The sequence below is a fragment of the Curcuma longa genome, unplaced genomic scaffold (assembly GCF_044706935.1).
Source record: "Curcuma longa cultivar G26 ecotype Majalengka, Jawa Barat unplaced genomic scaffold, ITB_CL_G26_1.1 contig_6571, whole genome shotgun sequence".
Taxonomy (NCBI): Eukaryota; Viridiplantae; Streptophyta; class Magnoliopsida; order Zingiberales; family Zingiberaceae; genus Curcuma; species Curcuma longa.
The window spans coordinates 30,563-43,625 of NW_027434703.1; the positions used below are offsets into that span (position 1 = coordinate 30,563).

The following is a 13,063-nucleotide window of genomic DNA, read 5'->3' on the forward strand; positions in this document are numbered from 1 at the left end:
ATTTATTTTAACGATGCTGAAATAAAAGTATTTTCAGAATGAATTGAAGAGTATAATATATAAGACACTGTTTTAATATATATATATTTAAAAAAAAAAGGAATACCATCTTAATAAAAATGGTAATAAAAACATCCTTTTTAATTTTCATACTTTACAATGAATATTTTTTATTTTCATATTTTTCATTTAAGTGAAAAATAATAACAATTAAAATATCTCTTAATGGTGCGACTCATAGTCCATGAAAAATAATTACTTGAATAAAAATGTTTACAATATAAGACTCAACACGTGCATTGTAATTATAACAAAGTACAAAGGGCATTAGTACAAATTACCCTTATATAATTATTAAGTGGACCACAATTATGTAAGAATTTAAAGCTTAATAGTCATGGCATTCAATTGGAGAATTACATCTTAATCGTCACTTTCAATTTCGACTTTGCCAAAAGACTTTTCTTATTCATTTATGATTTTTAAATTAATTTCCTTTAATTTGACAAATTTGTAACTCCATGGAAACATTAGAAAATTAAAATATTAGAGCATAATTAGGCTTTCAACTAAATCAATGAAGAGTAAACCACAAGAGGATTTCCACAAGTATTAATTACAACAATAATTATTATTCTAACCACGCGAGAGAAGTCATTTTCTATGTTGATAATCATGGCCAAATCAAGTAAATTATACCTACTAGTTGTCGTCATTTCCTCACTAGAGGCAATGATTATCTATTTGCTGATTTAAATACTTTATAAAAGCATTGGTTTTGATTTAAACTAGCTAGTAAACATTAATTAAATCGACTTTTAAGATCTTGTCACCAAAACTCATGCATGCAAATTGAGAAGTAAAAGACAAGAGTCAAGCACTGTGATATACATATTCTTTTGTGACTAATGTTGACTTATGCAAAGTCATAATGTAAGACAAAAAACTTGACAGATAAACTCGAAGCTCATCAAGATTATAAGTAAAAGATGTCCTTCTCCATCATATACAACGTAACTCTGAAAGATGACCTCTATTCATATATATCGTTATTTAAGTTTCCTATCAGATGGCTGTTTAAAGGCAAATGAGGAGAGGGTGAGAGTTAGTACACTATTACAAGCAAAGCCAGATAGATGCACATGACCATGAAAAAAAAGAAGGCATGAATGAATGCAAACTGATATGGTTTATGGTTTTGTCATATGAATTCCATGGCTCACAGAGAAAGCTTCACATGCATGTATAATAACTTTTTATTGTTGTATTAAACACCGTGCATTACTGTTTGTTTTCACTGTCTGCTAGCTAGCTACATTAATTAATCATTACAACTTGAAGAATTTTCAACTCTTTGTTAAACAGTTGTATGTCTTGTGCTAGTGTGAATCTGATAGCAACAAATGCTGCAGCCTGAGAGTCAAATACTAGTCTCCATCTCTAGTTGGTGCCAGATAGTGAAACTGATGATGACCTCAATATGTTTAGGCATGTAGTTGCGTTGTCAAACTGAAGATACAGCATGATCATCCTCATCCATGCAATAACAAACAAAGAAAATTTTTGACAATCTAAAGGTGTTTACCTCATTTTCCATGCAGTAACAAACAAACAAACCAAGAATACAGGTTGCTGCTTCATTAATTTCACTGTCTGTCTCACTGTCTGTATCTATATATATGCATATGTAGATTTATAGAGGATAGAGTAGAGTTTCACAACAAGCCAAAAGGCATGAAGATTCACCTCCTAATTATGGTTTTTAATTTACTAGACGAAGCTAAGAGAGATTAATTCAATTTGATCACCAACTCCATCGAGAAATAATTTTGTGAAATTTCTGTTATATATATAGATATATCATAATTCAGTGCCACAGCTTAACACTTATACATCCTAGCTACCACTTGAATTATAATTAACCATCCAACACTAACAGATAAATATTGGTTACATTTCATGAGCGATCCCCTCTGATACTTATGAGTTCAATTATCAATATGTATCGTCACTTAATTAACAAGCTACATCTGAAGTTCTTCAGGATCATAATGTACACTTAATTAATTTCCTTGAACCAGTTGATCCTTCGATCAACAACATAAGTCAAGGACCCAGCAAGCTCAAAGGATGATATCAAACCGACCTACTTCCATACTGTCTTCTTCTTCAAAGAGCCAAGTCTCGAACAAAGAAGTGAGGATTGGGATCTTGATATCGCCATGGTTAAGATGATCAGTCTCCGACCCCTCGAGGTTCGGCGAGTCAAGCTTGAATAGGGAACAGTCCATCACCGGCGACAGGTCGCTCTTGCTAGCCGCGACGGTGGCAGAGGAGGAGGCGTCAGTGGAGGTGGAGTAATTTGATCCGGTTGTTTTAGCTGAACTGTTCTTGTTCTTCATCCACCCCTGGAGTAACCGGGCAATGTTCTCCGCGCTGGAGGCATAGGTGGTGGTGGCGGTGGTCGTCGTCGGCGATACTGTAGGCTTATCCTGCAAGGCCAAGGCCTCATCAAGGGCTCGCTTCGCCATGTGAATGTCGGCTTGGACTCTCCTCTCCCATTGGCCCTTCGAAAGAGCAGGTTGAGAGGTTGAGGACGCAGCGGTCACAACGCCACCTTCTTGATTGAGAGTCTGAATTTTCTTCAGCTTCTTCTTTAAGTGAGTGTTCCAGTAGTTCTTCACGTCGTTGTCCGTCCTCTCTGGGAGGTACGAAGCTATCGTCGCCCATCTGTAAGAATACAGAGATCGAACTGGCACCTCAAATTCATACGCATGCATAAAAATTCACAGTCGATCAGATCAGTAAACACACACACACCTGTTGCCGAGAATTTCCTGGAGATGGACGATAAGCTTCTCTTCTTGATCTGTGAAGTTGCCGCGCTTGATCCCCGGCCGGAGATAGTTAGTCCATCTAAGCCTGCAACTCTTGCTGCATCTCATAAGCCCTGCGATCACAAGAAAAGTCAAAAAGAACAAATGAATTTAGTGACCTTGGGATCTGAATTCACGATGAAGGGGAATTGAAGAGACGTAGGGTAATTAACCAGCGCTTGTAGGAACAGTCTTCCAGTTGCCAGGGCCATGTTGCTGTATGTAGGAGACAAGAAGAAGGTCCTCCTCTGGAGTCCAGGGACCTTTCTTCACTCCTTTGTCACAGCAAGGTAGCCTTCCCATGATAGCTAGCCCAAAATTGAGCCACTACTCAGTTCCTGGTTCTGTTGGATTATATATATGGGCTGAATAGGTTGCTAGCAGACAAGTTTGCTGATCGACCCTAGAAATTAAGAAGATGCATTCTTTTCTCAAGGAAGAGAGGAGAAGAGAGGAGAAGAGGCAGCAAAGGTCAAAGAAAGACAGCAAGGAGCATTTACACTGAGAAGAGAGATTTCAAGCGAAGACAATAATTAAAATTTTATTTTTATTTGATGAAACTTTTTTAATCTTTTAATTAAATTAATAACGAAATATTCTAATATAATAATAAATTTGATTTAAATAAAGCCGTATATAGCTACTATAATAACTTTAAAATAAGATTTTTTTTAATGATAAATACATTAGAATAATATTTTGATATATTTTTTAAAAAGTACCCTGATGTCTTTATCATTTCTGCCTAAATTTATGCACAAAGTCTCGTTACATTTAAGTGGCATTCTGTAGTGTATACACATATATACGAGCACCAGTCATTTCAGTGTTTAAATAATTTATTGCACAATTAATTTCAATATATATATTTTTATAGAGAATTATTTAATAGGCCTCATAACTAATAATTTTATTTGCCGGCACATATTTAATTGTGCGTATATAAATAAAAAGCTCTGCTCCACTCAACACGTAGCTCAGAGTAATAAATGAGATTTGTGAGGTGGAACTTATGCATTATTGATTTCTCCAGTAGAACAATATATAAATTGCTTCTTCTTCTTTTTTTTGAGAAAAAAATGATTAAATTAGATTATTTTGAAGGCGTCAATTCCTCCACATTTGATTGATTGAATCATTGCTTTCGCTATAAAAGCGAGTTAGGTTTGTTCGTTCAGATTAGAAGGACTTCAAGGTTCAGCTGCTTAGTCATCTCTATCAATCATTGTACTTAGTCACTGTTGATATCTTGGCATGATATCGTGCAGAAAATATAAATATAAATATAAATATGGATTTTAAAGCGAATTGAGGAAAAAGGCTGAATAGATTCCTGTTTTCCTCGATGATCAATATTGGGCAGCAGCAACAGTGACTGGCCACCAGACAGAGGTTGTTATAATTAGCCACTCTTGGGCCGAAGCCCTTTCTTTTGAAGGTGTTGCAGGCATATGTTTGGGTGATTTTCAACTAGGTTTATGTTTGGTTAAGCCAAACCTAATCTAAAATAAATTAAGCTGTTGAAATGGTTATTCAAGTTTGGTTTATGTTTTTTATGAGCTTGAGTTTGAACTGAACACATATGTGTTCAAGTTTATTTATTTATTTTGATGAGTTATTTAAGTTTGTTCATTTATTTAGTCGACCTTGTGTATATTTAACTGTCAAGAACTGAAAAAAATGTCTAGCTTATGACTCATAGCCAACATCCAATTAGCAAAATTAAGGGCTCATAGAAGACTAGCTTGCGAAAGTGAGCAGGTGATCATGGAGGCAGTGAAATTTGAAGGAGGGTGGCAAGTGATGATCAAGAAAGAGGGCATTCAAGTTCAAAAAAGTTAAGATTTCACAAGCTGGAAAGGGGAGAAAAAAAGGTTCTTTTTGTCTGATTTTAAATATATCAAAGTTTAGCCAAAACTCAATGAATGAATGAATTGGCAATCTATCATTTGGATCGGAATTTTACGCCTAGTAAATGATGAATAACATTTTCACTCTCGTGCAATCTACCTCTTCCATGATCTCTTCTGAGCATAAGAGACATTCTTGGATATGCATTTAGTGGATATAGAAATCATATTAATTACGGAGGAAAGGAATCTTCTTCTAAAACTTTTAGTCCATGGGAAGTTTTAGAAATGAAATTTTCATTTTTGTATATATATATTTCAATAAACTAATCATATCAAATTATTCTTTGCTAAAATAGAAATATAACACTTGGTTAAACAAAACTGTCCAGATTAAATGCTTGAGATTAGTGCTGAAAAATTCATTCAATTCACATGTTATTTTTAAGCCTCTCTTCGCTAGATGACCATTTACAATCTTGTGGGTACTTTACTTACGCCCACATAATTGACAAGAACTTACGAAGTCGATACCACCTTAACTACTCGATTAGCAAAGCGATGGTATTATTTAGGGAGATGCTGATAAATGCTTGCAATGAATAATTAATGTGCAGACACAAATGTGCAGGATGTGGCAGCACAATCAAGAGAGGAATCAGGCAGCTGCAGCAGCCAGCAGGAGAACATGTGAGGTTTGCACTGTAGAGCGAAGCCAAGTCCCACACTCCACTGCTGTGCATGCATGCCTCCATGCATGAGTGGCTGCCTGCCTCTCTTCCTCATACCTTTAATCTGCCTTTGGATGCCAAGCAACAATTTTTAAGAGAGAAATGAACAGTGACTCTTTTGTGTCAATAAAGACAGTTTGGATCTTTCGTTTTTCTCTCCTCTCTCTCTCTCTCTCTCTCTTGAGTCTTGAAGCAAACAATTACTACACCAGAAGAATTGATTAGACCGCTTAATTTGGAGAGAACTTAACAGGCAAGTTCCTGAGTTTTTACCGCAGCACAATGCCCAGTAAAAGGGAAGAGAAAACATGTGAAGGGAAGAAGGACAATTCTCTGTCAGGTCCTGCATTATCTTGCTTGTCCTTTGATCTTAAACATTTCTGTTGCTGGAAGTGAAACTTCAACTATTAGTAGCAAACAGTTGTTCGATGATTCAAAAATACGAAACAATGAAATATCAGTAACAACTGTTAACTACTGTTCCCTCAACGTATTAAAAATGTTTGTAACGCAGCTGGATTAGGTTTTCTATTCCTTCATCAATAGTGATCGAAGATGCAAATTTGTTTGATAGAAATGTGTTTTGGGGTCCCATCACCATTTTATCATAGACTTGTAGTTGGTGAGTGTTATTCCAATGTGTGAGTACTTTATGTTGAGGTCCATGTTATAGTGTCTCTATGTATGCAGTTTATTTGAATAGGGTTTGCTGTGTAGGAATCAAAAGTTCATCTTGTTAACAGTGAGTGATCGTTCAGTGCCATCATGCTACAAAAGTAAACTTACAGGGTGCCTTTTGCCAAGTCCAAGGTACCCTAAACTTTTGTTGGGACTACAACTGTCAAAACTGATGTTTAGATAAGAGTTTTTAGATAAGAGACTGATGATCAGAGAAACCACTCAATATAGAACACATATACTATTGCTTAGCCATTTATCTGTAAAGGTAGATACTGCAAACATTCTGATTAGATCTAACAACTCTTGCATGCTGTCTTTATTGGGATTGAGGTGATTCCTCACCTACACTTTTCTTCAACTTGAACTTCAACTTCAACTCAACAACACAGTAGATAAGGGTCATTATGATCAAACTTCATCTTGAATTAATCATTGTTTTTTAATTAGTTCAATGATCATGTTCAGGAAACATTTTTATCATCTTTGTTTATTTTTTTTCCTTGATAAATGTTGGACAGAATCCTCGAGAGATTTCAAATCATGTCATCTTTTATAATTGGACAGAATTAAGTGAAAGTTCACTTCATTTCAAACTAATGAAAATCCTTTTCCGGGCATAACATATATACCTTAATCTTTTTAATAGAAGGTGAAATTTATCAATAATTAAATAAAAATATCTAATTAATGAAATAATGAAAATAGCAAGTGGAATTAAATAATGATGCCCACTAGTACTAGATGAGGCATGGTAACTAATGACATCTAATTAAATTTAAAAAAAAAGACATCTATTAAATCTATAACTAAATGATGATGTACACATCTAGATTAATAAAAAATTTATATAGAATGAAAAAAAATTGACACTTACACTAGAATACTTTAAGAATATAGGTGCAACCCTAATATGTCTTTTGTAATTCATACTCCTTCCATCCATGCAAATCTACTCATAAAAAGCCTTGTGTATTAGTTTCAGAGTAGATGGGTATTTTCTTGCTTTGCTTTCATGTCCATGTTCATGTCCACTCACTCACAGTTTCTGCCATGCATTTCTCAAACCTGAAAGAGGACTAATTGCAGTGATTTTATGATCTTTTATTTTTTTTTTAATTTGCCTCTGCTCTTCAAATTATATACCTTGGTAATGATAGCAACTCAAACCTTTAATGACCAGCTGTGACATGCATGCGCTTTAATAAAAAGAAAAAAAAAGGAAAAAAAAAGGAGATCCAACAGGGGAACATACTGAGTACTAGGGCCATTAATTGTTTCTGAAAGATTACATTGTTACTTGCACCAAATGCCTCATTTCTCCATTTTTGCACCTCTGAGTAGCATTTCAGACGCAGCAGATCCCTTGCCACTGTTCATCATCTTCTCTTCGAGCTCGAACGGACTAGTTGGCCGGTTGTGGCTCGCTCGAAGGCCGGTCGGTCCCACAGACCTGAAGGCAAGAGCTTTACAGCCAAAAGAGGGTGACTGACATAGGCTTTAATTGTTGTTCATGTAGCAACATTGGATGGTTGGCAGGTAGCCATACATGCTGCTGAGGAAGCCATCTAGCTAGCTGGTTCATGTCCATCCATTTGGAGTGGCCAGCAATTATGTCGATGTAACATGCGCTTGTCTCCTCCATTTTGGTGCAGCAAATGGCTAAGATGCAAGCAACAGCACGAGGGCATGATCATTTTTTTTGCATTTGCCAGCCAACTCACAGATAGACATTTACATGTATCTAGTGGTAATAACTTGTTGTTGTTCCTTAATCTAAGATTTCTTAAATCTTGGAGTATGTGCTAAAACGAAATAATTGGTGTGGTATTTAGTTTAATGGTATTATGATCTTCCAACAAATAAGAGCATCTCAAAGAGGCAAAAGAAGAGAAAATTAAAGTGTTCTATTGTCTGTGCTAGCTTGAATTGGAGAGCAGTGATGCAGAATCTTATTTTATTAACCTTCAAAACAAGTAAAAAAGAATTGCAATGGATCAACAAACCAATGCAACCAAAATTTCACTGTTTGCATTTTGAAGCACCAAAACTCATCAAACCAGTGAGTTGTAATGGATCATGCATCAGTAAACATCTCAAACTCACCAAAGAGTGCCATATATAATTAATAACAGAAACACACAATTCTCTAGCATTTTAAATTATATGTTTTCATCCGTAAAATACTGAATATCTTAATTATTGATCTTTTCTAAGATCAAGTTTAGTAGCCAAATCCATCTGCTATTATTGATCCAAATCATCGGTTCGTTCTCCACGACATTTGGAAAAATACATCTAACCTCCACTCCATTCCATGATTATCATTGCTATTCTTCTCTTGTTGCCTTCCAAAGCTTAATTACTCGATCCTTTCAGAAGGCCTCCTCAAATGCTTTACGTGGCTAATCAATATAAATTAGTGCTCTTCGACAATACCTAATCAATAATATAACGGTGTAATTTTATCATTAGGAACAATATGAAGTTTTCCTTTATGTAAATCTACAGTGAGTTTGGATATTCGTTTTAAAATACTACTGTACGAAAATATTTAAACGAAGGACCTTCATTAACAATCTTGTCCTCGCATTCTTGCAATCCAGCAATATTCTTAATGTCAAATAGAAGTATAAAAAGTTCCATGTCCTGTAAAATAATGCTATATATACGGCCATAGCCAAGGACCATGAGTTTAATATATACAATGAAGAAACTGTAATGCTCCTTTGCAACAAAACAAAAGGTGAGAAAAATAGGAAACAATGTTACTGATTACTGCACAAAAGTTTGGCCACTGGTTAAAAGTCAACAACTCACTGCACTTTGCAGGGCAGGGGTAAATCTTCGTACAAATACATCTGTGCGTTGACTCAGTCTTCAACCTATCCATCGCTGAAAGCGTTCTGTATTTAGTAATTAGCAGTAGAACAGGACCACATTTGATAAAACGTACGTGGCCTGTAGCCATTGGCACTGCACGAGGTGCAACGGCAGGATTAAATTGTAGGATCCCAAAGAAAGTTTGGCAATTGCGAGGGGGCAAAAAAAAAAGAGTAAAAAAGGAATGTCCACCGGAGTGATCCGGACCCACATTATACCCTTTATCTTTGGAGTGTATATGTATACATATAATTTTAATTAGGGTTTTCCCCCCTTCTTTGTGACAGGTGAAATCACATACTGTGCCACCTTATGCATTAATTATTTAAATTGACGTTGAACTTTTTTTTATTTCTAAAGTTTGTTAAATTTGAATTTTGCTAAATTAAGTAACATACTGTACTATATATATATGATGATAGGTATATTAAATAAATTAATTTAAAAAATGGCCTCCTCTCTGTACCTTTAAAGAATTTGTATGCGCCAGCCCTACCAGCGAAATGCATAAAATTAGATGAGGCACTCAGATCCTGGCTCTACTCTCTCTTTCCTCATGACCTAAAATCCCTATCTATCGCCTATTCTCCTTATATGCTCCGAGCTTTCAGTTTTGGAGAAGGCCTACCAATTGCAACAGTACCCTACCAAAAACTAGTTAGCTCCTTCCTCTTAAATCTTCTCTTCATGATCATTTATGTTTCGTTCCAGATTCTTGACTTGATACCGGAGTCGGTTGGCTGGCTATAGCTAGCTATACATCCAGTCTCGAGTTCTTGCTGCTCATCAATTCATGTAGTATATCTGTGCGTGATCTTGTCTCTGTTAATTAATTATAGTTGCTGATCGAGAGCTGGATGGAAGGCGACGCTGGAGGTGGATCGTCGCGACGCCCTAATTTTCCTCTCCAGTTGCTGGAGAAGAAGGAAGAAGACTCCTGTTCCACATCCGCCTACCCTTCGCTGGCCATCTCCTCCTCCGTCACATCCACCGCGGCCGAGCAGCAGCTGGCGGAGGCGGCGGCGCGGAAGCCGCCGCCCAGGCGGAGCTCCAACAAGGACCGGCACACCAAGGTGGAGGGCCGCGGGCGCCGGATCCGCATGCCGGCCCTCTGCGCCGCTCGTGTCTTCCAGCTCACCCGCGAGCTCGGCCACAAGACTGATGGGGAGACCATCGAGTGGCTGCTCCAGCAGGCGGAGCCTGCCGTAATCGCCGCCACCGGCACGGGCACTATCCCTGCCAACTTCACCTCGCTCAACATCTCCCTCCGCAGCTCCGGAACGTCGCTCTCGGCCCCCTATCACCTCCGCGCCGCCAACTACTTCAACTCCATGGCCGCTGCCTCCCTCCCTGGCCCCTCCCTCCGTATCCATAACGACTGGCCGGAACATGGCAGCGGCTCCTCCTTCCCCTCCGAACGACCCTCCTCTTCCTCCTCCGTGCTACTAAACTTCAACTCATGCAGCATCGGCCTCGTCGACGCCTCGCCGGAGGCAGATACTGGAAGCTTGAGGAAACGCCGGTGGGAGCCCGATCAGATCCAGTTCCAGCAGCAGCAGCAGCAACAACAACAACAACAGCAACAGCAACAGCACATAGCAGGCTACAACCAGCAATTCGCAAGCCATGGCCAAATCCCATCTGGAACAGTTTGGATGGTCACAAACCCTAACACTCAACAAGATCATATCAACCAGCCGCCGCCGCCGCAGTCGCAGCAGCAGTCCATTTGGGCATTCCCTCAAATGGGTAGCAGCAGCTCCATGTTCAGAGGATCCACCGGCCTCCACTTCCTCAACTTCCCACCCGCCGCCACTTCCATGGCCCTCTTCCCAAACCAACAACTAGGCGTCGGATCCTCCGTCTACCGCTCGCCTTCGACAGCCTCCGAGGCGATGGCCCCGTCGTCCACGTCCGGCCACTACCGGGAAAGCGACCGCCACGACGCCATGAGCGATTAATTCCTGATTAATGCATAGGCGTCGTCATATCATTATATGCATGCATTAATTGTCTCAATTCCCCTTCTCTTTCGCATATTATTTCTCTTTCTGATTCTTCAATATGATCTCATTAATTTGGTTCTTTTCTTTCCTGCAAACAAAAAAACGAGAGTTCTGCCGGGCTTTGCTAGATAATTAATCTCCTTGTTCCCCGCTTGTTGGACCATTAATTTTCAATTTCATGCTTCTTCATATCAGTTAAGTACCGATCGAATGAGATGGGATGAGACGAGAGAGCATTAAAGAAAGAGAGCGAGAAGAATCTGCACTGAACAGTAGAAAGACAGCGTTTGGAAATTGCTGTTCGTTGGAGGATATGGTGCATAAGATCATGGACATAGCTCATGAGCTCAACAGCATGTCAACTGCAACATCCAACTCAGAGACTGACTCCCTCAATGATTGCAGGAATTAATTACCAATGCTACTGTTACACTTAGCGTATAGTTACTAATCTTCACCATTGTCTCAGTGTGTGTCAGGCCATGCATGATGAAGGTGTATAGTTGTCAAATTTGTAGCTGATGCTGAGACTGAGACTGAGACTGAGAGACAAACCACAATCCAGTAAGTCTTATCTACTACGACCGGGCGACACCTATGGCAATGAGCAGTCACACTCGATCACCATTGCCATCCTTTTCAAACTAAGCATGACAGCGATGACAAGTTTAGTGGAGGGAATGAAACATTGGGAAAATACAGCCGGGAAGGTCTACAGCAAACACAAATGATGATACGAGATGAGGACTGAAGGTTGAGGGTCGTTTCCTTTTATGAGTTCTTTCTTTATATATGCTAAATTATGATGTCTGACACAGTTGTAGCTGCTTTAGGTTGAAGGTGATGTCCTTAATTGCTACCGCATGCTTGAAAAATTATATTCCTTAGTCACTATCTTTTTTATTGGGAAAAGCCCCGTTCCAGGCTTTCATCGTCTGACGCTTTATATTCTCTCCTATCATCGCTGCATGCTTACCACATGTATTATTTTCTTTTGATAGCATTATCATCACCATGTCCAATCCAATCCAATCCAATCCAATATTCTCTACACATAAAATACTAAATATTTTAAAAATTAATATTCCCTAATACTCAATCTAATTAATTAAAACCTAATAGAAAACCAATGTAAATGCGTCTGTAATAAAAAATAAGTCACAATTTATTTATTTATTATTTGATTTGATATCTTCTAATTTGAATAAGAATGAAGAAATGATTAAACTTTTTTTAATAGTATTATTATATAAATTTAACTACTTGTAAATCAATACTAAATTATATGAATTACTTAGAACCACAATAATGATAGAATTAAACAAACTAAAGTTTTTTTAAATAATAATAATAATATATATATAAATTTAAACATTCACATGGTCATAGAAATTGTTAGAAATATCATCACACTAAGATAATTATTAATTGTAAAAATAATTAATTTTACATTAAATTTTGAATAATGTGTATTTTTAATTTCCCCCCGAAATTTTAAAAATCAATCGTCAATTTATATTTTATCCTCCAAGCGGTGTTTTATTCCATCTTTAATAATGATAAATGAAATGGCAGGTGTGGCTCACCACAAATTCAGTACGAGCCACGGCTCCGTCTCGCATCCCCAAACTTTTCTCCTCGTACCGATCCGCTCACTGTACCTGCGCAGTCTCCGGTGGACCCCATTGGGAGTCCGAGAGGAGACAAATTCGGGTAAATGAAGTCGGTGCGATTACATCGACTGTTATATAATGCGCGTTGATATGAGTTCTAACGGGGTTTAGCTGCAAGACGTGTTTTTAATTTCCGGAAAGAGAGGAAGAGATTTGCAGAGGCGCACGTTAGCAAATCGCAGGGGCAGCCCCTGCATTTGAATTCGTCTCTCTCTCTCTCTCTCTCTCTCTCTCTCTCTCTCTCTCACACACACACACACACGTCCCTTCTTTCTCTTTTCGTTTTTTTCTCGTCGGGCGGCGGAGCTCTCGATCCAAGCTTCTTCCCTCGCGTGCGGGCGTAGATCCTTGAGTACATCGCGGTTC

The 13,063-nt window shown here is 38.1% G+C and overlaps 2 protein-coding genes across 2 annotated transcripts; one reads left to right on the plus strand and one right to left on the minus strand.

The window, feature by feature from the left end:
• Positions 1–1,889: 1,889 nt before the first annotated feature.
• LOC141819449 (myb-related protein 306-like) lies at positions 1,890–3,192 on the minus strand. Its single transcript, XM_074706745.1, has 3 exons — positions 3,050–3,192; positions 2,821–2,950; positions 1,890–2,730 (listed from the first exon to the last, which is right to left on the minus strand). Exons 1-3 carry the CDS (start codon positions 3,177–3,179, stop codon positions 2,124–2,126), a joined length of 867 nt encoding a protein of 288 aa, XP_074562846.1. The 5' UTR covers positions 3,180–3,192; the 3' UTR covers positions 1,890–2,123.
• A 6,448-nt stretch (positions 3,193–9,640) lies between these two features.
• Positions 9,641–11,125, plus strand: LOC141819453 (uncharacterized). Its single transcript, XM_074706750.1, has 2 exons — positions 9,641–9,675; positions 9,858–11,125. The coding sequence occupies exon 2, from the start codon at positions 9,876–9,878 to the stop codon at positions 10,977–10,979; it is 1,104 nt and encodes a 367-aa protein (XP_074562851.1). The 5' UTR covers positions 9,641–9,675; positions 9,858–9,875; the 3' UTR covers positions 10,980–11,125.
• The last annotated feature ends 1,938 nt before the right edge of the window (positions 11,126–13,063 follow it).

Excerpts from the sequence above, each read along its gene's own strand:
- LOC141819449 (XM_074706745.1), bottom strand. The coding sequence starts at position 3,179 with ATGGGAAGGCTACCTTGCTGTGACAAAGGAGTGAAGAAAGGTCCCTGG. Across the intron at positions 2,951-3,049 it reads GACTGTTCCTACAAGCGCTG|GGCTTATGAGATGCAGCAAG; the intron begins GTTAATTACCCT and ends TTGTGATCGCAG. Across the intron at positions 2,731-2,820 it reads CAGGAAATTCTCGGCAACAG|ATGGGCGACGATAGCTTCGT; the intron begins GTGTGTGTGTGT and ends GTATTCTTACAG.
- LOC141819453 (XM_074706750.1), top strand. The coding sequence starts at position 9,876 with ATGGAAGGCGACGCTGGAGGTGGATCGTCGCGACGCCCTAATTTTCCT.